Source organism: Symphalangus syndactylus, chromosome 12 (assembly GCF_028878055.3).
Source record: "Symphalangus syndactylus isolate Jambi chromosome 12, NHGRI_mSymSyn1-v2.1_pri, whole genome shotgun sequence".
NCBI classification, from domain to species: Eukaryota; Metazoa; Chordata; class Mammalia; order Primates; family Hylobatidae; genus Symphalangus; species Symphalangus syndactylus.
The window spans coordinates 145,829,136-145,851,665 of record NC_072441.2 but is presented as its reverse complement, the minus strand read 5'-3'; the positions used below and the strand labels follow the sequence as shown (position 1 = coordinate 145,851,665).

Sequence of the window (22,530 nt, the reverse complement as noted above, 5' to 3'; positions counted from 1 at the left end):
TCTACTGTTATCTTCATCTTCTTGGAAACCAGGGCTTGCGTCTATTTTCTATGAACTCACAGGATAAAAAGAGAAAGCCACAGACTTGGCCAGACATGCTCCGTCTGCCACCGAGATGATTTTAAGGCTGCCAAAGGCCCTGAGCCTTGTTGCCAGAGCGGGACGTGAAGCGCAGTCTGAAGTGCTACTCTGCTGAGAGGAACAGGGATCTCTGGCAGGGGCCAGCTCTGCTATGCATATACCACCAGGTCTGCTTAACTTGATTAATGGAGCTGTGGGCTCCCTCTGACCTCAACCGTCAAGAACGTGGGCAGAGCCTTGGTGCTGCCAGGGACCCGGCCCAGGAGTGTTGGGCACTGCTCCTCCTAAGCACCCCGCTTTACCCAGAGCAGGTGGAATGTGTGGTCTAAGTATGCCACCTGTTCTCCACACGACTTACCAGCCCAGCTCTCTGTGGACGGGGCAGAGCTCCAGCTGCTGCCAGGATGGACTCTCCTGCCCATTCCACACTCCCACTGGCCTTAGGATCCAAAGCGGTTGGCACAGTGCATAGGTAGGCTTGGAGGTGAGTGTGCAGAATGAGGTATGAGGGCTGGCCCCCAAGCTCAGAACCAACCGTGCTTACGAGATCAATCCAGGTCTTGGTGAGCACAAAGGTGAGAGACTACAACTGGCACCATCAGGTTTCAGCAGACACTTGGTTCAGTGGGAACAAAGGAACAACAGGCACTGCTCCTGATGGCTGCACGCTCTGCTGGCTGAACCCAGCACCATGGGGGGCTTCAGCCCTCCACTCTGGGGGACTCAGATAAACTGAAGAAACTTCAGGGGAGGTGACCAGGATGCCGAGGGGAGAGCTGCTCGGTGAAGGACTGCTCAAGAACCCGGGGCTATCTGGCCCAGGGGAGGGAGGACTTGGGGAAATGTGGTACCTGGGGTAGGCTCCACTACGTAGAGGGTTGGCATGCATAAAGGGTGATGTATGTCCTGGGGGGCCCACAGAGAAAACCACAGCCAACGGTGGTGTCTTCAAGATGGCAGGATCTAGAATCCACATCAGGAAGCTGTTTCTGCCAGTCATGGAGGAAATGGGCTACCTGGAAAGGCACTGAGTTCTTTGCCTTTGGCGAAGCAGTGGCCAGACGCACACGGGGCTATGAACGGAATTTCAGCTCTGGATGGGGGCTGGCCTCTGGGAACTGGATTCCATCTAATGCTGGGATTCTAGCACTACAGAGCCCAGAGGAGAATGCAGCTGACCTGGCTAAGCCCGACACACTGCTGGGCCTCACTGACCTGCAAAACAGTCAGTTACTTCCAACTACCCACTGCAGGGAGGACAGCCCTGCACAGGGCCTCAGAGCTCTTTATCTCAAAAAGCCAAAAGATAATCACCATTACCCAGAATAAAGCCCCCTGGCAAACTAGAATGTCTGGTGTCTTTGGCTTTTGATTGAAATGTGGTCAGCTCATTACAGACACTCGGTGTAGACTGGGTATTATGCTGATCTAAAGATCTGACTTACAAGTACAGACGTCTGTGCTTAATAAAAGTGGGGGGAACATTATGACTTAATAAATGGAGTTTGTCTGGAAGATAAAACTAGGGCCTGAGAAAATAGAAAAGGCCAGGCTATGAAGTTTGAGGTAGCTGCTTTCAACCCAGAATGCCAGCCCTAAAACTGCTATGAAATAGCTTCCTGAATAGACCTTCAGGCCGTACTGAACTGAACCCGGCAGGCCCCTCAGCTGGCTATCCTACACTTCACTTCCCTCTGGCAGTGGAGAGGAGCCCCACATAGGCCATGTCCCCCCAAGCTGCTGCTTTCTGCACGGCTTGGTGTATAGGATGTACTTAAATAGTCCCTAAAAGAATGAGTGGATGGACCTGTAGCTGAGAAATCACGGTGGAAAACATGGAACTCCAGAGTTTCATCCTTTTATTGAAGCTTACAATTTCACTGGACTTTTGGCCCCAAATGAAAAAAAAATGCAAAGTAAAAAAAGTATTGGCAGGGAGAGGTGACCACTGTCTCCTGGAGACTGAAGCCAAGCAGAGCATGGCAGGCAAGTGAGGGGTCCCAGCTGCAGAGGGCAGAAGCCTGGCCAAAGATGCCCAGGGAGCAGACTTGTCTGAGCAGGGCCAGCCCCAGGCAGCTAGAAGTTAACACACAAGGATTTATGGGTATGGCGGAATCCAAGCCACTGGTCCCATAGGCAGATCTCTCTCATGCTTGGTCAGATTCCACTTCAGAGAAAATGGGCTCGTGTGACAGGATGGCCTGGTGAGGGAACACAGGTACTAACAGTAACGGCCGATGAACACTCACCACTGGCATCAGGGTGGAGCTCAGCTGACTGGACACTAACTCCATTCCAAGGGCCTGCTCCTGGTACCAGGCTGTGCCACTCAACTGTTCATGGCCATCAGGACATTCAACTTCCATCCTCTCCTCCATCAGGCCCCTACCTGTGTGGCCTCAGCCCCGTCCTCACTATTTGGTGGCTATGATGCAGGACTCTCAACCCCCTTTTGGAACAGTGTTGCATCAAGCAAGGGAGAATGTTCTTCTAGAGGGACAGGAAAAGAAGAGATGTCCACATACTTCTCTCACTCTAAGAAGCCAGGAAAGGTCCCTGGTGCACTCCACTCTCCACAGATGGCTGGGTCATAGCATCCGAGAAGCTGTCATGGTGACGAAGTCCTCGAAGCTGAGCCGAATGTTGCCTTGTACAGCTGTGTCCTTCTCCCGGAAGGCCTCTGTCAGCACCTGCAGCTGGGTGCACACCTGGATGAAGCGGTCAAGCTGCATGGCAGGATTGGCAGAGCGTGGGCAGTAGCGGGAGACCAGAAGCTGGGTGAACTGGGGGCTCAGGTTGTAGCCCATTTGGGACAGAGCTGGAGAAGAGGGGCACACAGACCAGACACACAAAAACCTGCCATGAGCACCTCCATCAATCAGCAATACTGGATCACAGCAGTTCAAGGAACTTCAAGAGGATGGGCACAGAAGCATAGAGAGGGTAGAGAAATCCCAGGGGTCTAAGATGTCAGGAGCACAACAGGGGCCCTGTCTGGATGCTCCCCTTAGGTGGAAGGCCCTCATCCCTCTTTCTCCAAATCTCCATTAATGTCTCTTTACCTGAGGCTCATAGGATGGCAGAGATGACAACGGACTATCAGCAATCATCTCTGACTCATTTGCATTCCAAAAGGAAGCCTGAGCTCCCAGGACAACCTTGCCTGGGGCAGACATCAGAGCCAGCAGCAGAGGCATGAGGACCTGCTCTGGAAGTCAGCCCCTGGGCAAGTTGCTTAGCCTCACTATCCCTATTTTATCATCTCTAAAATGGGGATAATACTCAACTTGTAGTAAGGATTAAAACGGGTGATCAAGTAAAGCACTTAGCACAGTGACTGGCACATAAAAAGCACTTGTTAAATGCTATTTTAATAAAGTCACCGTCACTCCAAGGTCTCTTGGAGCACCCTGTCTTTTCACTGGGATGCTTCCTTCCTTCCTCTGTTCATAACTTACCAGGCCAGGCTAAAACCTCAGCTCTCCATTTGGTATGCGGGCCCTTGGGCAGGTTACCTACACTAAACCTCAGTTTTCTCACCTGTAAAAGGGAGATTATAAGGGATTCTTCATTGAAGGGTGTGGAATTATAAATAGTACCTAGCACATGGGAAGAATGAATTACATAAGCCTATTAAAAATAGCAAGCATTCAGTAAATACGTTTTGTTGTGGTTAATATCACCCTTACTAATATCCATGACAAAAGCTGGCAAGAGTAGGTGATTACTATAGGTCATCTCCCCTCCCTTTTACTGGGGGCAGATGTGGTGCACTCACTGCTGCCCACAGACCTCCTTAGTCTGAATGAAATCCACAGCCTGGGCAAGGGACTGGACTCTCTGGGGAGCCCTTCTCCCTCCTGGGTGGCAAAGCTCCCTCTTGGGTCCTCCCCGCAACCTCTTACTAACCTGCCTGAGCCCAAACTGTGGCCTCCTACCTTACACAGTCAGTCCGGAACCAGACCTGGGGCTGTGGCCTCAGGTCATCTTCCCCAGCTGCAGCTTTGAGAGTGCTCAAGGTCCCAAAGCTGGGAAAGAAACTGCCCACTAGCGGAGGTGGCAACAGACCCATCTTTCTGATCCCGGTTCAGGGCTCTTTCCATTCTACATGCTAGAAACTGGAGAAGAAGGAGTCACCCAAGCCACACACATTGGTCTCATAGTCCTTAAGGTGCCAAGTTTCCATCCTTAAGGCTCCCTGTGGCTGGGGCCGTCTCACCCAGCACTCCAGGGTCCAGCCCTGATTCTGGACCCAGGTGTTTCCTTGCCCTGGATCTTGGCTCAGTGCCCCAGCTGGGTCAAAGAAGGGGTGAGGGACGCAGGCCTGCACTGAGAAAAGCATTTTGCAGTGCAGGTGGACATTCGGTAACAAGAGGAAACCCCTCTGCTGTATCTTAGGGTGTAAAGAGAAGAGTCTAGCTCTGCCCTGCCCATCGTGCCCCGGCCATGACCCGCACCTTGCTGCAGCTCTGTGTAGCTAATGGAGCCTGAGTGGTCCCGGTCATACTGCTGGAAGAGGTTCCTCCACTGCTGGATGAATTTCCACAGGGCTGAGAAGCCGTAGACATCGATGCGGCCTGACTTGGTCTTGTCAAACATGTCTGAAGGTGAGGAGGGAAAGGAGGGGAGGAAGGCTTCAAGACTGAAGGCCAAGGGTCCCCCTCAGGACCCACTGAGGCAGCCCTTCTCTCCAGGCTGGAGTAGGCGACTTCACAGAACCAAGCCCTAAGGCCCAGATGCTTGCACCTGAGACACCCACATCAAGCGTCGCGCCGTCCTCCTACTCTGGACACCTTTAGCCCCACCCCATCCAGAACTGCATTTTCTCTGCAGGCCAGGCACCTGACCCCTCCCTGCTGTCTCCTACAGGGGAGGGAGTACCATTCTACAGAAGAGGAAACTAAGTTAACCTGTAACTAGGCAGGGTCTAGAACTTAAGAAAGAGCTCAGGAAAAGAGCTCTCAGTCCAGGGGATCTCACCCTGAACCTAGCTTCCTCCCCACAGTCCTCCCTGGTCAATGAATTTCTCTTCAGAATGTCCACCCACCCACCTACTGTCCACTATCAGGTGGCTCTGCCCCAGCTCAGGCCCAAGGGCAAGGCGGAGACTCACTTATCATCATGAGGCAGGTCTCATCATTGAATGAGGACCAATTGCAGTTGACCAGGGCCTGCTTTAGCTCCTTCATGGAGATATAGCCACTGTGATCTGAGTCCACCGACTGGAACCAGGAGTAGGCCTCAGGATCCACATTGGGAGGGGTGCCACCTGGAGGAAGGGGTGTGAAGGCCATCAACAGAAATGCCAGGAAGGGCCAGCCTCAGTGACTTCCTGGCTACAGGTTTTTCCTACACACAAAGCCTCACAAATTCACCTTCCCTGTCTTCCATCAAGCTGACATTCTTACTCTGATGGAAGAGGACCTTCAGTGAAGATTCATGAGTATTTGCAGTTGATTTCTATTCCATGAGTCCTCTGGAGTTCTTGTATAGTGTTTCCAGACACTATTCTTAATTGATTTTATGTTTTTAAGGAACAGGGACCTGTACCCCTGTAGCATTTCAAGAATTCTCTGGAAAAGGTGAACTGCGAGATGGGGGAATGGGTGGTAGATAAAAGTGTAGAAGTGGCCAGGTGCGGTGGCTCACGACTGTAATCCCAGCACTTTGGGAAGCCGAGGCAGGCAGATCACCTGAGGTCGGGAGTTCGAGACCAGCCTGACCAACATGGAGAAACCCTGTCTCTACTAAAAATACAAAATTAGCCGGGTGTGGTGGCACATGCCTGTAATCCCAGCTACTCGGGAGGCTGAGGCCAGAGAATCGCTTGAACCCGGGAGGTGGAGGTTGTGGTGAGCCGAGATCGCGCCATTGCACTCCAGCCTGGGCAACAAGAGTGAAACTCCATCTCAAAAGAAAAAAAAAACGGCGTAGAAGCTGGTAAGTCTGTCTACCTTAGGACACTGAGTTAACTGGCCACAATCCGGGTCCCTTCACACAAAGACAGCCATGGGCAGTTGTGGAGGACAGGAACCACTGCCTAGTACCAAAGCCCAGTAAGGACAGAGGGAAAAAGGTATGCCTGACTTAGGGATTAGTCTGACCTCCTTGGAAAAATCCAGGCAGGTTCTAGCCATCTTCCTAAAACATCGGTGTCATAGGGGAGCAAGGGCCACAGCCCTGGGGCAGGAGAGATTCTGTAACATGTTTGATCTGTGTAGTTTGTATAGAAGGGCTCAGGCTTTGGAATCAAAGCAGACCTGGATTCAAACCCTGGATCTGATCCTTACTAGCCTGTGTGACTTTAGGCAAAATGTATAATTTTCTGAGTAATGATTTTCACATTTCTAAAATGAACCCATTTCCCCAGAATTGTTGTAATGATTAAATGAGATAACAGCAAAATAGAATCCTCAGCAAAGAGCCTGGAATGTGTGTATCCTGAGATATTTTCCCAGAGAAACGGGTATTTAAACGGAGTTTCTCCCCATGGTAGGCTGCACTATCGTCTCCTGGTAATAATCTCTAGCCAGGAGACACAGTCTGCACACCCACAGACATTGTACTAATATGGTACAATGGCTTAAAAGGCCAGTTCAATAATCTATTATTAGATTACTTGCTCCTCTCCCCTTCCCTATAAGAGCATTGTACATCCTCTCCCACTGCCTGGTGGCTTGCAGAGGGGCATCCTTTCCCATCCTACTGATGTCAGTCTTGATCGGGGGGTGCTCTGGCCAAAAGAATGCAAGTGGGCAAGACATACAGTACTTCAGAGAAGTTTAAGAGGCATTGTGCATTCCTACTAGCTCTCCTGCTCTTTCTCTCTGCCACAAAGATAACATAGCCCAAACAGGAGCTGCTCCTTCAGCATGGATCCCTGAAGACACAGGGAACAGAAACTCAACAGCCAACTAACAGCTGCTGACATGTAAGCAAAAGAAAGTAAGCATGAGCAAGCAATACAAATAAATGCTTGCAACAAAACTAGCTGACAGACTTCTCATTTTGAGGACGCACACTGAAGCTGGAAGCAAGATGCTAAGGTGCCAGAGACCAGGCTGCCTGCACACCTACAGGAAGGACAAAGGCTGGCCATGGATAACTCAGAACCATGTTAGAGGTACCCGGAGTCCAAGGTTACTACTTACCCTGTCCATAAAGCCCAGGCTGCTGGGCACCGTAGGAACTTGGAGGTGGCTGACCATAGGGGCCCCCTGGAGCTGCACCGCCATATGGTCCTCCTGGAGTTCCAGAGGGGAACATCCCAGGATTGGGGTGTCCATAGGGCCCTCCACCAGCTGGTGGTCCATAAGGCCCTCCAGGGGCAGGACCCCCATAACCACCACCAGGGGGTAGCCCACTACCATACTGCCCTCCACTATTGGGGGGTCCAGGGTAGTAGCTACCCGGAGGGGCTCCTGGTGCTTGTCCCGCAGCTCCTGGGCAGCCCTGCAGGAAGAGCAAGATATCAGTCAGAATGATGAGGCCAGAAACTAGGCAGAGTACGGCACTTTACAACCATAAAGCACTTCCACCACCATCCTTTCAACTGATCCTATAGGTAGGGTTGGAATTATGATCTCACTGCTCAGATGGGCAAACTGAGGCTTCCAGAGGAGCAAAGAGTCACCCAAAGTCACACCGCCGATGACCTGCAGAGTCAGGGTTGAAATCCTCCTTTCCTAACTCTCCTTTCCTGCACATGAAGGGGCTCCACAAGGGCTGGGATCCTGTCTGGTTTGTCACTTTATCCCCAGCTCCCAGTGTAGAATGGATGCTCGGTAAATATTTCCTGTACGAACGAATAGGCAAATGAATCAAACAGAATTCCAAATGCCCATCCTGTGGTACTCCCTTCTCTATCTGCAGAACTCATGGGGCAAACGCAGTCTCTAACACACACCCTGACCCTCATCAGTCACAAATGACATAGCTATAGCATGGATTCATCCATAGCATGTCTTCCTTACCCTGATGTAAAAACATTTCCCTATCCTCACTCACAACTCTTGTGAGGCAGGCAGGGGAGACCCTATTCCTAAGGCAATATGACACAATGCTTTAAATGGCCAGTTCAACAGCCAGGCGTGGTGGCTCACACCTGTGTAATCACAGCACTTTGGAAGTCTGAGGTGGGCAGACTGCTTGAGCCCAGGAGTTAGAGACCAGCCCGGGCAACACAGAAAAACAACATCTCTACTAAAAACCTGGGCAACATAGAAAAACTACATCTCTACTAAAAAAATACAAAAATTAGCCAGGTGTGGTGGTGCACACCTGTAGTCCCAATGACTCAGGAGGCTAAGGTGGGAGAATCACCTGAGCCTGGGGAGGTCGAGGCTACAGTGAGCCATGATCACATCACTGTACTCCAGCCTGGGCAACAGAGTAAGATCCAGTCTCAAAACAAACAAACAAAAAACAACCAGTTCAAGAGTTCAAGTTCAGGTTCTGCCATTTACTAACTGGACTGACTTATCCTCTCTAAGCCTCAATATCTTCTGCTGTAAAATGGGAACAATAATATCTACCTCTCAGGTTAGTTTGTGAATGAAATGAGGCCCGCTATGTGAAGCACTTTGACACAGGGCCTGGCACAAATTAAGCACTCAATAAACACTATTAATAATAGCCTCCTACAGAGGACAAGACTCAAGTCCAGGAAAGTCACACACAGGCTGTGTGGGGGGCTGGGACCAGAACCTGGGTCTCTTGGCTCTATGTCAGGGCATTTGTGCATTAGAGCATACATGGGGGCATCCCCTCTCTCATCCACCTTCCCACACCAATAGCCCTCGGAGTGTTCCGCTCCATCTCCCTAAATGGCTAGCACAGGACCCAGCAGAGCACAGCCCCAACACATGTGCAGACAAGCTGAGCTCAAGGGCACAGACAGCAGCTAGGCCCAGCTCCGAGGACGGCACCATCTAGACAAGTTCTAGATCAACCTGTAAGTGCACCAGCGGCCAAGCCACTGAGGGCCTGGGCTCTCTCTTTTTATTGTGTTTGATAGCTTGAGATAATTACTCTTAAGGCTAAGGCCAAATTCATGAGGTTTTTTGTGGGGAGAGCAGGAAGCAGCCCCTGTCACCTCCCCCACTCCCCCACTCAGCAATCCTTGGGAGCTTTTCCTCCCTAGAAGCTGTCATAGCTACTAGCAAGACTCCTTCACAGACAAGAATGGCTCAGACAGATCTCAATTTAAAACTCTGCTCCCATCAGCTAAGTTCATGACTGTGGGCCCATGGCTTCATCTCTCTGAGCCTGCTTCCTCACAAACATAACAATTCCTTCCTCATTGGACTGTTCTGCAGATTATAAAAAATAAATGCAGCAAAATCCTGTTAGTTTAATTTTTAGCTAAAGAATCCTTTGATAACCAACCTGGGCAACATAGTAAGATCCCACCTCTACAAAAAACTTTTAAAAATCAGCCGGGCATGGTGGTACACATGTAGTCCCTGCTACTCGGGAGGCTAAAGCGGGAGGATCACTTGAGCCTGAGTTGGAGGCTGCAGTGAGCTGCGATTGTGCCACAACACTCCAGCCTGAGTAACAGAGAGAGACCCTGTCTCCAAAAAAAAAAAGAGAAAGAATCCTTTGATAAAATAAATAAACACAAGAAAGTTCTCTGGCTGAAGTAAGGTGGCCCTTACTCCAGAGCCCCTACCATATGGAACCCCCTCCCTTGCTACATTCTGAAGGGGCTCTGAAAACCCCTCACAGTGACTGAAAAGACAGTCTGAAAACCACTCACACAAGAAAAATAGTTTTTACAACAGTGCCTGGCATAAAGCAAACGATCAGTAAGTCATAGCTGCTATTGCTATATTAATTACTATTATCAGCAAAGTCCTGGGCCAGGTGAACTGTGAGGGGTGGAGTATAAAGGAGAGTGAAGCAATCTGAAGGCGCTCGCGGTTAACAGGACTTAATATGTAGACACTGTGTAACGTTTAACAAGACAGCACAAGGAAAACAGGTGTTTGAAATGGAGACATAAGTCATGTGCCATAGGACTGCAAAGGAAGGAGGGTAAAATCCGGGAGTGTTTCCATGAGAGTGGCATTTGAGCTAGGACTTAGAGAACGAACAGGATTCCCAAGGGGTTGGAGAGGTGTGATGAGAAATACCCAGAAGACAAGTCACTTAAGCTAACCCCCATTTTACAGATGGGGGAGGGAGGGAGGGACTTGCCCAAGTCATGCTGTGAGCTGGAGGAAGAGACAAGGCTGGACCACTCCCTTGGACCCAATGACTCCCCCTGCCTCCTGCTACAACGATCCTTCCTTCAGCACTAGGGCTCAGGATTCCAGCATAGGATGGAAAGGGAGTGGGAACCCTGCAGAATCTGGGCACACCCAAAGAACAGGCCAAACACGAAGCCAGAAGTAGCTGCCCCACTATAAGCCCTGTGAGCAAAGCTATAAACTGCACCTGGCACCTAGGAAACCACCTATAACCCACCTAGGAAACACCCCCAGGCCAACAAAGCAGGTGCTGCCAGGCAGGCCTCCTGCCCTTCTGGCTATTGTAGTCTGGCAGCAATTAAACCCTTTCCTTTCCGTCCTGCATTCGAAGGCCTCCTCTGTAGTTTACAAAGTACTTTCACAAACACAAACACTACTGGCAGAATCTTGCCAATGGCCTCCTAACAGAAAAAAGGAAGATGTTAGTTGTCCTCTTTTACAGATGAAGAAACTAAGCCACAGAGCTGCTGAAAGACTTCATTCAGCACGCATTTTCAGAGTGACGATATTGTACTAGGCTCTGTAGTAGATCTGAGGACACAAGTAAATGAAGTCCTGCCCTTAAGGAGGCCACAGATAATTGTGATACAATCTGATCAGTGCCATCAGAAAAATCTACTTATGTGCTATCAAGGAAGCTTAAATGGAGGAATCTGTGCTGTTTGCAGAATGAATAAATGAACAATGTATGAAGTGGGTCAAGGAAAGCTTCCTGGAGGAAGTGGCAGTGATATTGGAACTGGTCCTTGAAGGATGCATAGACATTCTCCAAAAGGCAGGCAGGGAAGGACACTCCAGACAGAAGGGAGAAGAAAGACAAACGCACAGACTTAAGAGTAAGCATAGTGCATTCAGGGAATGAGTTAAACTGCAGAGCCAAGAATGCAGTGTGAACCCAGAAAGGCAGGCCCTCTATACACTCCTTGGCCAAGCACCTCTCCCACTGCATTTCAGTTAGCCGTGAGTTATCAGTGTCTAAGAGTAGTTTCTGTCTGTCTAGCATCTCCCTCACCCAACAGTAAGCTCCCCAGGGGCAGACACGGCCTCACTCATCATGGTATCCCAGGGCCCAGCACAGTGCCTGGCACCTGCAAGCCTCCACAAATATTTGGACAAATGAACACCACTCTAAAGAGTTTAGTTGGGGCTTTATGCTAGAGAAAACAGAGCACTATAGAAGGGTTTCCAATAGGACAGGAACGTGATCAGAACCTTGTTTAGAGAAGTAACCAGCAGCGGTGTGGAGGATGAGCCAGTGAGGGAGGCAGTCGCCCAGGTGCTGGGCAGGCAGGGCATGAACCAGACAGCACACTTGGGGATGAAGAGAACGGAATAGATTCTGAAGCTATTTCAGAGATAGACCAGACATGACTTGGTGACTAATTAGATTAGGAAAGAGATGGAGGAGGAGTGAGGAAAGTGAATGACTCGGGTTTCTAGCTTGCACAAGATGAAGGAGGTGGAGCCAACTGAGACAGAATCCAGGCTACACAAGAAGGTGAGGTGGTCCCCACCTCACAGAGGGTCACCCAGTGTCACTGAGTTGTTAGCAAAGGTCTGAACCAGAAATGAAAAACAGCATCCCTGATTCCACGTTCTTTTACACTACTCCATGCTCCCAGCCCTTTTCAGAGTTTTTCCAAGAGTTATTTCATGCTGATAAACACAAGATTGTGAAGGCCGGTGGGGTGGGGAGATAGGAAGAGTTCAGTAACTGCGGCTTCTGAAGCAACACAGAAAAACTATCTCTAGGGCTCTGGCTGATTGCAAATAAGCTACATCTGACGCTCTGGGGGACTGGGGCAACGAACATTTACTGAGGCTCTGCTAGGCGCTTCCAGTTCAACCAGCTCTCACTGATCCTCAGTCCTGTGAGGTAAACAGTGTCATCTCCATTTTGCAGATGAGAAAATTAAGGGGTAGAGTTTAATAACATGCCTGAGACCATGCAGCTAGAATGGGCAAGTTGGGATTCAAGTCAGGGTCTGCATGACTCTATACTACCCCCTTCTGTTTGTTCACTCAATAAATGAGTGAGTGCCTAGCATGTGTCTGTGCGAGGGATTGTGCTAAATGTCTTTGTCAAATATAATGAATTTCTACTGTGAACAGAGGTAGAGGGGGAGGCTGGATTAGGTGATCTCTCAGAGCCTTCAGGCCCAGAAATCGGGGAGTCTCAGAAAAATCTTATTCTTTTTCGTCCCAGCACCTAGACCCACTTTGAGAGCCACATTTTGGAAGACACCCCAAAGACTCTTCAGTCCAACCTCTCAGTTAATAATGGAAAACCTGCAGAACCACCTGGAATCTCTACCTGCACTTGTGCAAGCAGTAGGGAGCTTACCTCCTCCCAAATAACCAGCTCAGAAAGTCCGGTATTTTTTTCTTTTCTTTCCAGTTCTGAGGACTCAGTCTTCTAACCTCAAGACCCCTGTGAAGCTTAAAGGTATCAAAGGCTGTTCCAAGCTGAGCCCTGATGACAAATGGAGGAGGGAGCATTGCAAAGACAGGTTTGCACCCCAGAGCTACCCTTCAAGTGCATAGGAGGAGGTGGGAAGCCCAAACTAAGGGGTTAAACAATCACAGGAAGACAAGAAGAGCAGTTCAAGCATTCACCAGCAAAGCCACTTGAAATAGGAGAGAAGCATGCAACCAATAAACAATGAGCCAAGAACCATCCCCAGACTTTAATTACCTCTGTGCTCACACTTTCAAATCTTTCCAGCTTCAACACTCCTGAGCTACAGACCCACATATTCAGCAGCCTCCTGGACCTTCCCTCCAAACCCATGCCTCCCTGTGTTCTCATCTCAGTGAATGGAGCTCCGTTCTGCCTAATCACCCAAACCTAAAGCCAAGTTTTCTCAAATCTACCTCCCAAGTGCTTCTCAAATCTCCTCTACCAGGTCACAGTTCTCTTTAGCCTAGATTACCTCAATAGCGTCAAAATCGGTATCCCTGCCTCCTGTCTCTCCTGCTTCAATCCATTCTCACAGCATCCCACCGTAAGTGCTCCAAAGCACAAATGGGACAAAACACTTCACTGGCTCCCTCACTACTCTTAGGATGAAGTCACACTCCCCCAAAAGGCATACAAGGCCCTTTGGGATCTGGCCCTTGCTTACCTTTCTAGTCATATTTCCTACCCCTTTCCCCCACATCACTACAACTACACTGAACTTCTTAAAGTTCCTCCAAAATACTAGGCTGTCTTACCTGCTTCATGGGCTTTGTGCAGCTATTTCCTCTGCTGGAATATCATTCCTTTCTTCACTCAGCTAATTTCTACCAGTGATTCAGTTGTTGGCTTAAATATTACCTCTTTTTAAAATGCACCCCTAGACTGAGTTAGGTATCTCACTCTCCCGTGCTGTACCTTACACTTACTCCCATTTAATACTTATCATATTGCCTCTTCAATCTGCAGAACTGCATTACTCCTCCACTTGGAGTATTCTACGTGCCCAACACCATACCTAGCACTTTACGTGGATTATCTCATTTAATCTTTAGAGTAATTCTGAGGTAGATACTATTATGACCCCATTCTAAAGAAGGGAAAACTAGTCCAGGCGTGGTGGCTCATGCCTCTAATCCCAGCACTTTGGGAGGCTGAGGCAGGTGGATTACCTGAGGTCAGGAATTTGAGACCAGCCTGGCCAACACGGCAAAACCCCGTCTCTACTAAAAATACAAAAAATTAGCCAGGTGTGGTGGCGTGCACCTGTAATTCCAGCTACCTGGGAGGCTGAGGCAGGAGAACTGCTTGAACCCAGGAGACACAGGTTGCAGTGAGCCAAGATTGTGCCATTGCACTCCAGCCTGGGCGACAGAGCGAGACTCTGTCTCAAAAATAAACAAATAAATTTTTTTTCAAAAAAGGGAAAACTGAGCCTCAGACTTTTGCAACAAACTTCTGCAAGGGAGTGACAAAGCAGGGATTAGTTTCTCTCTGGCCTCAGAAACTAAGCTCTTAAGCACTGAGATCCACCAAGCTGGTTCCCCCATAGGACCAAAGGGGGCTTGAATTTTACTTCTCCAATACCCAGTCCCTGCTTGGGTACCCTGGACTGGAAGCAGTGGAAAATTACAGGAATTCTGACTCCTAACAATAGGCTGGAATCCTCCAAAGTGATGTAGTGGGTGGAGGGGAGGCAGCACTGACTGAGATGCTTTAAAACAACTCATTTCCTTTCTTAGAACACCTGAGACCAGGAGGCGGACAAGGGTATGGTAGGAAAAAAAGCAACATTTCTTTTCCTATTCCAGACTCTTCTCTCTGTGCTCCTTTTCAGTATTTCACTCCAGGAATAGCCCAGGCAGCACGGCATCATGAGAGCAGTCACGGCAGCAAGAGCTGCCACCAGACACTGGCATGTACTAGGCACTAGCAACATGCCAGGCTCCCTGCATTTTAACCCCATTTTAGCCCTTTTCATAGGCATTATTTCTCCCTTTATACAGGTGAGGAAGCTGAGGCTCGGAGCCCTTGGTTTGTCCAAGGGTATATAACTATTAAGTAATACAGCTAGAATTCTAGCACAGTTCTGTCTAACCTGTCACTGCTTTTAGGATGCACACAAATTGTCCCTAATGCTTATTAGCATGTAGATTCCTGGGTACAGAACAGGTCTGACGTGCGACCCAAAAGTGTGCTTTCTTAAACAAGCTCTCAGATGATTCTGAGGCAGAAGACCAGCCACTGGGAAACAAGGCACTATGGATGTTTTTTCCTCAGAAATACTAGAGTCAAAAAAGTGACCAGACATCTGAAAAGAAAGCGGGGAGGGGGAGTTTCTATGGTTAGATACGTTTAAGAAATACTGTGTATCATATTCCTTTCTGGAAGATTTACAATGTATATTAGCAAATTAAGAATTCTGAAATGGCTTGTGGTCAAAAAACTTATTCAGCTATACTTAACAAGAGTATTTCCAAAACTTTAGTTCTACAGAATCCTCCTATATTAACAATATCTATTAAAACCTCACAAGACTCAGCAAATGGAACGGACTTTAGGAAACAACTGCTATGTTACACTTCCTCCTAACTCCAGCCCGCACTGGCCTCTCTCTAAGTATGCAATAAGAGAAGTCCTAAGCTCTGGTCATGGCCTCACCCTCACTTACTACGTGTGACTTTTGGGAAGCCACTTAACCTCTTTGGGTTTGTTCCTCAGCAGTTAATTAGGGGTAATAATACCTGCATGCCGATAGGGCCTTCGTGATTAGGATAATGGAAGTCCAAATACTGTGTAACCCGCACAAGACTGCACTCCCTGGAAGGACTGTTACATCTTTTGGCCTGTGACTAAACTCAGTTGAGCACTGCGTAATACACAATTGATCTTGTTTTCCCACATCTCCTGCATGGATTTCATCTCCTAAATAACTGTGTGGTCGCAGGCCTCTGTGGGCTTCATTTCCTCCTCTGTAAAATGAGGGGTCTATTTTGAGGACCCTCGGGGCACTGGCCTTTTAGAAGTCTAGTAAAAATCAAAATGCTAAAGGGCAACACACGTTACACCTCACTATGTACCAAACGCTTCGTAAGCATCACCTCCTGACTCTCCACAACAGCTTTATGAGACAGATCCTATTATTCGGCCCTACTTTACAGGAGGAAACCTGGACTCAGAAAGGCAAAACGTCTTGCTCAAGGGCTCACAGCTATTTAGGTGGTAGAGCTAAGATATGAACCTACCTCTGACACCAAAGTGCACTTCAACAACCTACTGTCACCCAACAAAGAATTCTGGCCACAGAATCACCTTGCTGCGGTATTCCTGACTGAATCAGGATACGCTGGGGAAGAGGCATCTGAAGATAGCCGGGTTCTGACCTCGGCCCTGCTGCCTGACTGCCTGCTGACTTCAGCTAAGTTCTGTGTCTTCTCGGGGTTCACTTTTCTACAAGCGAAATGGCGGTGTTGAACTAAGTCAGTGGTCAACCCAGCTCACTTGTGGCGCCTGCTACAACCAGAGTTTCCTGGTGACTCTGATGCAGTGTGGGGTGGGTCCGGAAGCCTGGATTTTTATCCGACGCCCCAAATGAGATCGACGGAACCAGAACTCTAAACGTCCGGTCATGGCTGATGCCCCCGCCCAAAGCCCCCGTGGGGGCCTTGGGAGGCTGCGGAGCCCAGGCCAGCGCCAGCCTGGACATGTGGGGTCCAAGGTCCCCAAATCCTCGCGTGAGCGACGTCAAAGGGAGCGCGACACGACCTCGCGAATGTGCGGTCCTTCATGACGTGAGCAGGGCGCGACCGACGGTCCCTTTTCGGTTTTCTACAGCGCAAGGCCTCGCTGAAGCGAACCTATCGTGGGAAGGGCGCGGAGAAAGCGGGGAGAAAGAGCAGGGGGGGCGCCGGGCCTGCGCTTGGCACGGCCGCTACCTGGATTCGCGGGCCCCTCACACACTCACCTGCCGGTACGGATAGCTGGCCATGGCGATTCTGACGTCACACGCAGGCAAGGGGTGGGGCTTTCCGCTCTCAAACCCGCCCCTCGTTTCGGCTTTGTGGCTGGGCCCGCATCTGACTGGACGTCCGCGCCTGTCAATCTTGGGCGCTGTCGGCCAACGGAAGTGACGATGGGAGCGGGGGGCGGATGCCTACCCGAGAGACCAGGAGAGCTAAGTGATTGATGGAGCTTCCGGAAGTCTTGGCGGCTGTACCGGCGCTAATGTTCCTCCTTTTCCTGAGGTGGAGTGGGCCCAAGCGGTGGTCAGGTTGGGATATTTAGTGAGAAGCCTGGGTGGGGTGTTGCTGTGGTAGCCATGTTGTAACCTGGCAAGTGGGACGCATGATAGTGACGTAATTGCTGGCGTAGCCCCCTGAGTTTCCGCAGAGGAGCCGCAGGAAAGGAGAGGAGGGGCGGTGGCCAGGCGGTTGCCCTGACAACGGGGAACCGACCGACTCTTCCCAGTAGGGAGAGGCGGTGGCGGAATTACTCCTCTAATGTCAGGATACTGGGTACCAGTTAGTACCCTTGTAGTGGGATACAGATCTGTGGTCTTGGGAGAAAAAAAACCCAGATCGTTAGAGTTGGAGGAAAATTGAATTATCTAGTGCCTCTTTCTTCATAAATGGGGAAACTGAGGTGCAGAGAGGCAATTGACTTGCCCTAGCTCACAGTGGATGGCCTAGAACCGGGGTCAATGGATGTCCAGTTCTCAGCAGGGAATTCTAGGTCGGTCCCCATCGTAGGTCAAATCCTGGCAACTGAGTGATCTCAGCACCACGTACTTGCCACTCAGTGTTCCGTTTCTACACTATTTGTGTGCTTATTTGATTACTTTGTCAAGTTCTTCCATGTGGGCTAGGATTTTGTCTGTTTTTGCTTGTCATTATAACTCCAGTACCTAGTATAGCGACGGACACGATTATTAAAATAAATGAATAAATGTTATGAAGTGTTATCCAGTCTAGCCCATCTATCTAACCAAGTGCACTTTCCAAAATCACAATGCTGATCGTGCCACTTGCCCATTGCACAGCCTACAATGGATGCTCTTCATCCATGCCTACAAAATAAGGTCCAGTCTCTTCATACTGGCACTCCAGGCCCTTCAGAATCTGGCCCAACCTCAACTTTCCAATCTTCCGGCCCCTTCTGCTGCTCTGTATTTCTGTGCTCAGTTCCACCATTCAGCACTTCTGCTTTGGAGGGAGGATCTTTGTTTTATCACTTTCTGACTGTATCACCTTAGGCAAGTTTTTTTGCTTGTTTTTAATTTCCAACTTTTATTTTAAGATCGGGGTATATGAGCAGGATGTGGTTTGTTACATAGGTAAATGTGTGCCATGGTGGTTTGTCGCACAGATCATCCCATCACCTAAGTATTAAGCCCAGCATCCATTAGCTATTCTTCCTGATGCTCTCCCTCCTCCCACCTCACTCTACGCTCCAACAGACCCCAGTGTGTGTATGTGCTGTCCTCATTCAGCTCCCACTTATAAGTGGTAATATGCGGTGTTTGGTTTTCTGTTTCTCTGTTAGTTTGCCGAGGATAATGGCTTCCAGTTCCATCCACGTCCCTGCAAAGGACAGGATCTTGTTCCTTTTTTATGGCTGCATAGTATTCCACGGTGTATATCTACCACATTTTATTTTGGCAAGTTATTTGACCTTTCTAAATTTCAGTTTTCTTAGCTGACAGGAACAAATGTGTAAATTTGAAAATGAGCTTATTGTACCTGCTCATGCCCCAAACTTAGGTTCAAACCACTCCTTTCACCCGGACCAGCAGCCCTCCCATCTCCAGTCCTGCAAGGCTCAGTTCCAATTCCATTCTCCACCTAACCCTCCCACATTCCCCTTAGCTCCAGAGTTAGCCACTCTCTCTTGCCACTCCCCCTTTGCACTTGGTACTGTCACTGTGTGGTATTCCAGCCTGCCTTGTATAAGAGTTTTCTTTTGGTGTTTTCCCCAAAACCCATTCCTCTCCATCTCAGAAAATCCACCCAGTCTCTCAGGCTGAAAACCTAAGATCATTCCTGTGTGTCCTTTTTTTCTTCACACACTGCCTCACCTCCCTCATCTCCATTTGCTCTGATTCAAACATGTACACATCTGCTCTTTTCTCCCTGTTCTCACTATCACTGTAGTCCAAGACACTATCATCCGTGCCTGGATCACTACAATAGCCGACTGACCAATGTTCCTGCTCTCACTCTTCTCCCCACACTTCATTTTCTCCACAGGCAGCCAGAGTGGTTATCTTATTCCTTGGCTTCAACTCCCTGGGGACTTCCCATCACTCTTATAATAAAAGCTAAACTCATCCTAATGACATTCATGGTCACACATACCAGCATCTCCAGCCTCATTTCTTGCTGTTGCTGTCCTCCTTGCCTCATTCCAGCCATGCCGGCCTGGTTGTGCCACTCCTGGAATGTACAGAGCTCATGCCTGGATGTTGGCTTTGGCTGGTCTCTGACTGCCTGCACATTCCTGCCTCCAGGTCTCTGGACTAGCCCTTCCCTCTGTCTGGGATATTCTTCCCTTGACTTTTCACTGGTTGGCTTCTCCTTATCATCCAGGTCTCAGTTCAGATATCACTGAGTTGGGGGTGGGGAGGGATTTCTCATCACCTAGAACACTAGGTGTTCTAGTAGGGGGGGAGTTTCTTGACACTGCCCCCCACGCATTCCCATCATCTATCTTATTTGTTCATGATATGTGTCACTAGTTGAATTGTCCAGTTTGTTTACATGTATATTGTAGAATTGTCATTTTCTTATGTAGTCCTCTAACCTCAGCACCTAGAATAGTGCCTAGCATGAATCCAATGTTAGTAGTTATTATTATCATGTATTGAGTGCTTACTAGGTGCCAGACATTGTGCTAAGTAATATGTGTTATTTCATTTTCACCACAATCTTTTGAGATAGATACTATTACCCATTTATAATGAGGAGCTGTAGGCTCAGAGACGTTAAGTGACCTTCCTGTTATCAAAAAGATAAATGGAGCCCAGGCGCAGTGACTCACGCCTATAATCCCAGCACTTTGGGAGGCAGGGAGGAGGGCCACTTGAGCCTAGGAGTTCGAAACCAGCCTGGACAACATAGTGAGACCCTATCTCTACAAAACATAGTTTTAAAAAATTAGCCAGGCATGGTGGCATGTGTCTGGAGTCTAGCCACTCCAGAGGCCAAGGTGGGAGGATTGCTTGAGCCCAGGAGGTCAAGGCTGCAATGAGCTGTGTTTGCACCACTGCACTCCAGCCTGGGCAACAGAGAGACTCTGTCTGGGGAAACAGAAAAAAGATAAATGGAGAAGTAGGACTTGATCCCAGGTCTGCATTTTTTTTAACTACTCAGTATTTAATAGTTAGTAGATTGTGCCTTCTTTACTTTTCTAAACCCCCAGTTCAAAAAATATTGGCGGAATTGAGCTGCAAAACTTCAGAAGGGAAGAAGGTTGAAGGTCAAGGGGGTATTTGCCTGGAGAGAGAACAGTGACAAGCTGGCCTGCAAACTGGAGTCATGTGACACACACTCATTTATTCCACAAACATATGATCCCATTGAGTTCCCACCTCTTGCCAGGCTCTGTTCTAGGTGATGAGAATCCAACTCCTATGAGAATTATTTGCCCCCATTCCCCTATGCCCAGCAAAGGGCTTAGGAGAACTATCTGTGGGAGGTCTGTGCTATTTCGTGGATGGGGCATCCACGTCTTCTCTTAGGGAGTCAGGGACGTGCCAAAGCCAACAGCCAGGGCTGTGCCTCTGAGGACCCACACAGGCCCAGGTATGTTTGTTTTGGAGGGGGCTGGATAAAAGAGAGATCAGGATCTTCCTAAGACTGAAAAACAATCAACTCACTTCCAAAACCTCAACTACCTGAGGCAGACAGAGGTGGGTGGAGAAGTTCCTGTTATTGTTTCACTTGTAGCCCAAGGGGAAAGCATGGATTCCAGCCTTTTTTTTAGAACACAGAGCACTTTCCTGAGTTCGTGGAAGCCCTGCGGTTGACCCATTAGAGGTGAGGCAGAGCTTGGTAATGAAAGGCCCGTCCACTGGAAAATATTGCCTCCCCTGGAGACACAGCCTCCCAGGAGCCACTTGGCTCTGCACCAAGCTTCTGTAAGGCTTACTGAGAAGGAATACCAACACCCACCTAATTATTATGGAATTAATTCTCTTTGATTCCAACTAGATCCAGTTCTGAAATTTAAATTCCAGTTGGATGCTGTGGATCAGAGGATGATTTGCAACTTTCCACAGAAGCAACAGAGGAATGAGAACAGCAGACGTGGCAATTTGGCCACACTCCCCTTCCATTATGGGATCATAAGGAGAGTACATTGACATCGTCTATTCCCATAAACTGCTCAGGACAGCCACAAAAAAGATCTAGTCCTTTGGGATCTCCAGCACCACAAAAAAAAAAAAAAAAAAAATCCGTGGCCGGGCGCGGTGGCTCACATCTATAATCCCAGCACTTTGGGAGGCTGAGGCAGGCGGCTCACCTGAGGTCAGGAGTTCAAGACCCGCCTAGCCAACATGGTGAAACTCTGTCTCTACTAAAAATACAAAAATTAGCTGGGCATGGTGGCTTGTGCCTGTAGTCCCAGCTACTCCGGAGGCTGAGGCAGGAGAATCACTTGAACCTGGGAGGTGGAGATTGAGTGAGTCGAGATCGCACCACTGCACTCCAGCCTGAGTGACAGACTGAGACTCCATCTCCCGACCTCCAAAAAAAAAAAAATCTAGTCTTGTAAAGGGGTTAACAGACCCCAGATGAAGAAAGAGTCTAATTAGATTCTGTTGAATTCAAGCGACAGAGGAAAATATTATGACAAAAAGGAAGATTTAAATTCCAGAAGCATCAAAGTTTAGATTTTTCTCTGCAGAATAAATACACAGCAGTCTTTTCTCCATCTTACTGAGCAGAGGGTTTCTCAAATTAAGGACCCTCCAGCCCCACCCTTCACACTGCCATCAGCTGGCTCCCCACTCAGCAAACCTGACTCGACACACCTTTGTGAGAAACCCACCAGGGGCTTCCGACTGTCTCCCCTGCTCATGCTCCAAAATCCAATCACACTGTCCTGTCTCCCGTCACTCAGCCTGCTGCACCCAGTCGTTTCTGGGCCTTGGCACATGCTGTTCCCTCTGCCTGAATCCATCTCTTCGTCTAGACACGGTTAGGTTCCCCAGCTGTGCACTCTCCTGTACCTGGCACTGCCCTATCATCCCACTGTACTGTAGGTGCTTGTTTAACTGTCTGCTCTCCCTGTGGATGCTGTGGGGGCAGGGACCATATCTGTGTAGTTTGCCTTGGGATCCCCAGAGCCTAGTAGAGTCCCTGGGACAAAGTAGGAAGAGGAATGCACTCATCAAGTTAGACTTTTCCAATCTGAATGATCTGTGTGCTGCCTCGAAAGCCTGGAGTAGGTTAAGAAATGAAGACAGAAGGATAACGGGGTTGTAACGCGCAAAGGCTGCCTAGGAGGGATGGACGACACATGCCCCTCCTTGCTTTCTCTTCAGCTTACCCAGCTCCTGAACTGATAAGCAAGATCCATGGATTTTTTGCTGACCACATAACAGAAGAGACTATAAAATTCAGCTTTCCATCTGGTTCTTCATGGTCCAAGAAAATACAGCAATTTCAAACTCCGGGGAGACATGCATTCAAATCATGAAAGCTTAAACCTAGCCTGTCGTAGAATCCCTTAAGAGTA

The 22,530-nt window shown here is 48.9% G+C and overlaps 1 protein-coding gene across 4 annotated transcripts; it reads right to left on the bottom strand.

Annotated features, from left to right (window-relative positions):
* Positions 1-1,923: 1,923 nt before the first annotated feature.
* Positions 1,924-21,175, bottom strand: PEF1 (penta-EF-hand domain containing 1). 4 transcript variants are annotated; one of them, XR_008652871.2, is made up of 6 exons: positions 16,757-21,175; positions 7,233-7,533; positions 5,195-5,350; positions 4,539-4,682; positions 2,607-2,899; positions 1,924-2,282 (listed from the first exon to the last, which is right to left on the bottom strand). XR_008652871.2 is itself a non-coding variant. In XM_055254932.2 (5 exons), exons 1-5 carry the CDS (start codon positions 16,778-16,780, stop codon positions 2,670-2,672), a joined length of 855 nt encoding a protein of 284 aa, XP_055110907.1. In that variant the 5' UTR covers positions 16,781-21,175; the 3' UTR covers positions 1,924-2,669. The 4 variants fall into 4 exon arrangements, 3 of the variants coding, with proteins under 3 accessions (XP_055110907.1, XP_063481281.1, XP_063481280.1); XM_055254932.2 differs by having other exon boundaries at positions 1,924-2,899; XM_063625211.1 differs by lacking the exon at positions 16,757-21,175 and adding an exon at positions 16,105-16,120 and having other exon boundaries at positions 1,924-2,899.
* Between the last annotated feature and the right edge of the window lie 1,355 nt (positions 21,176-22,530).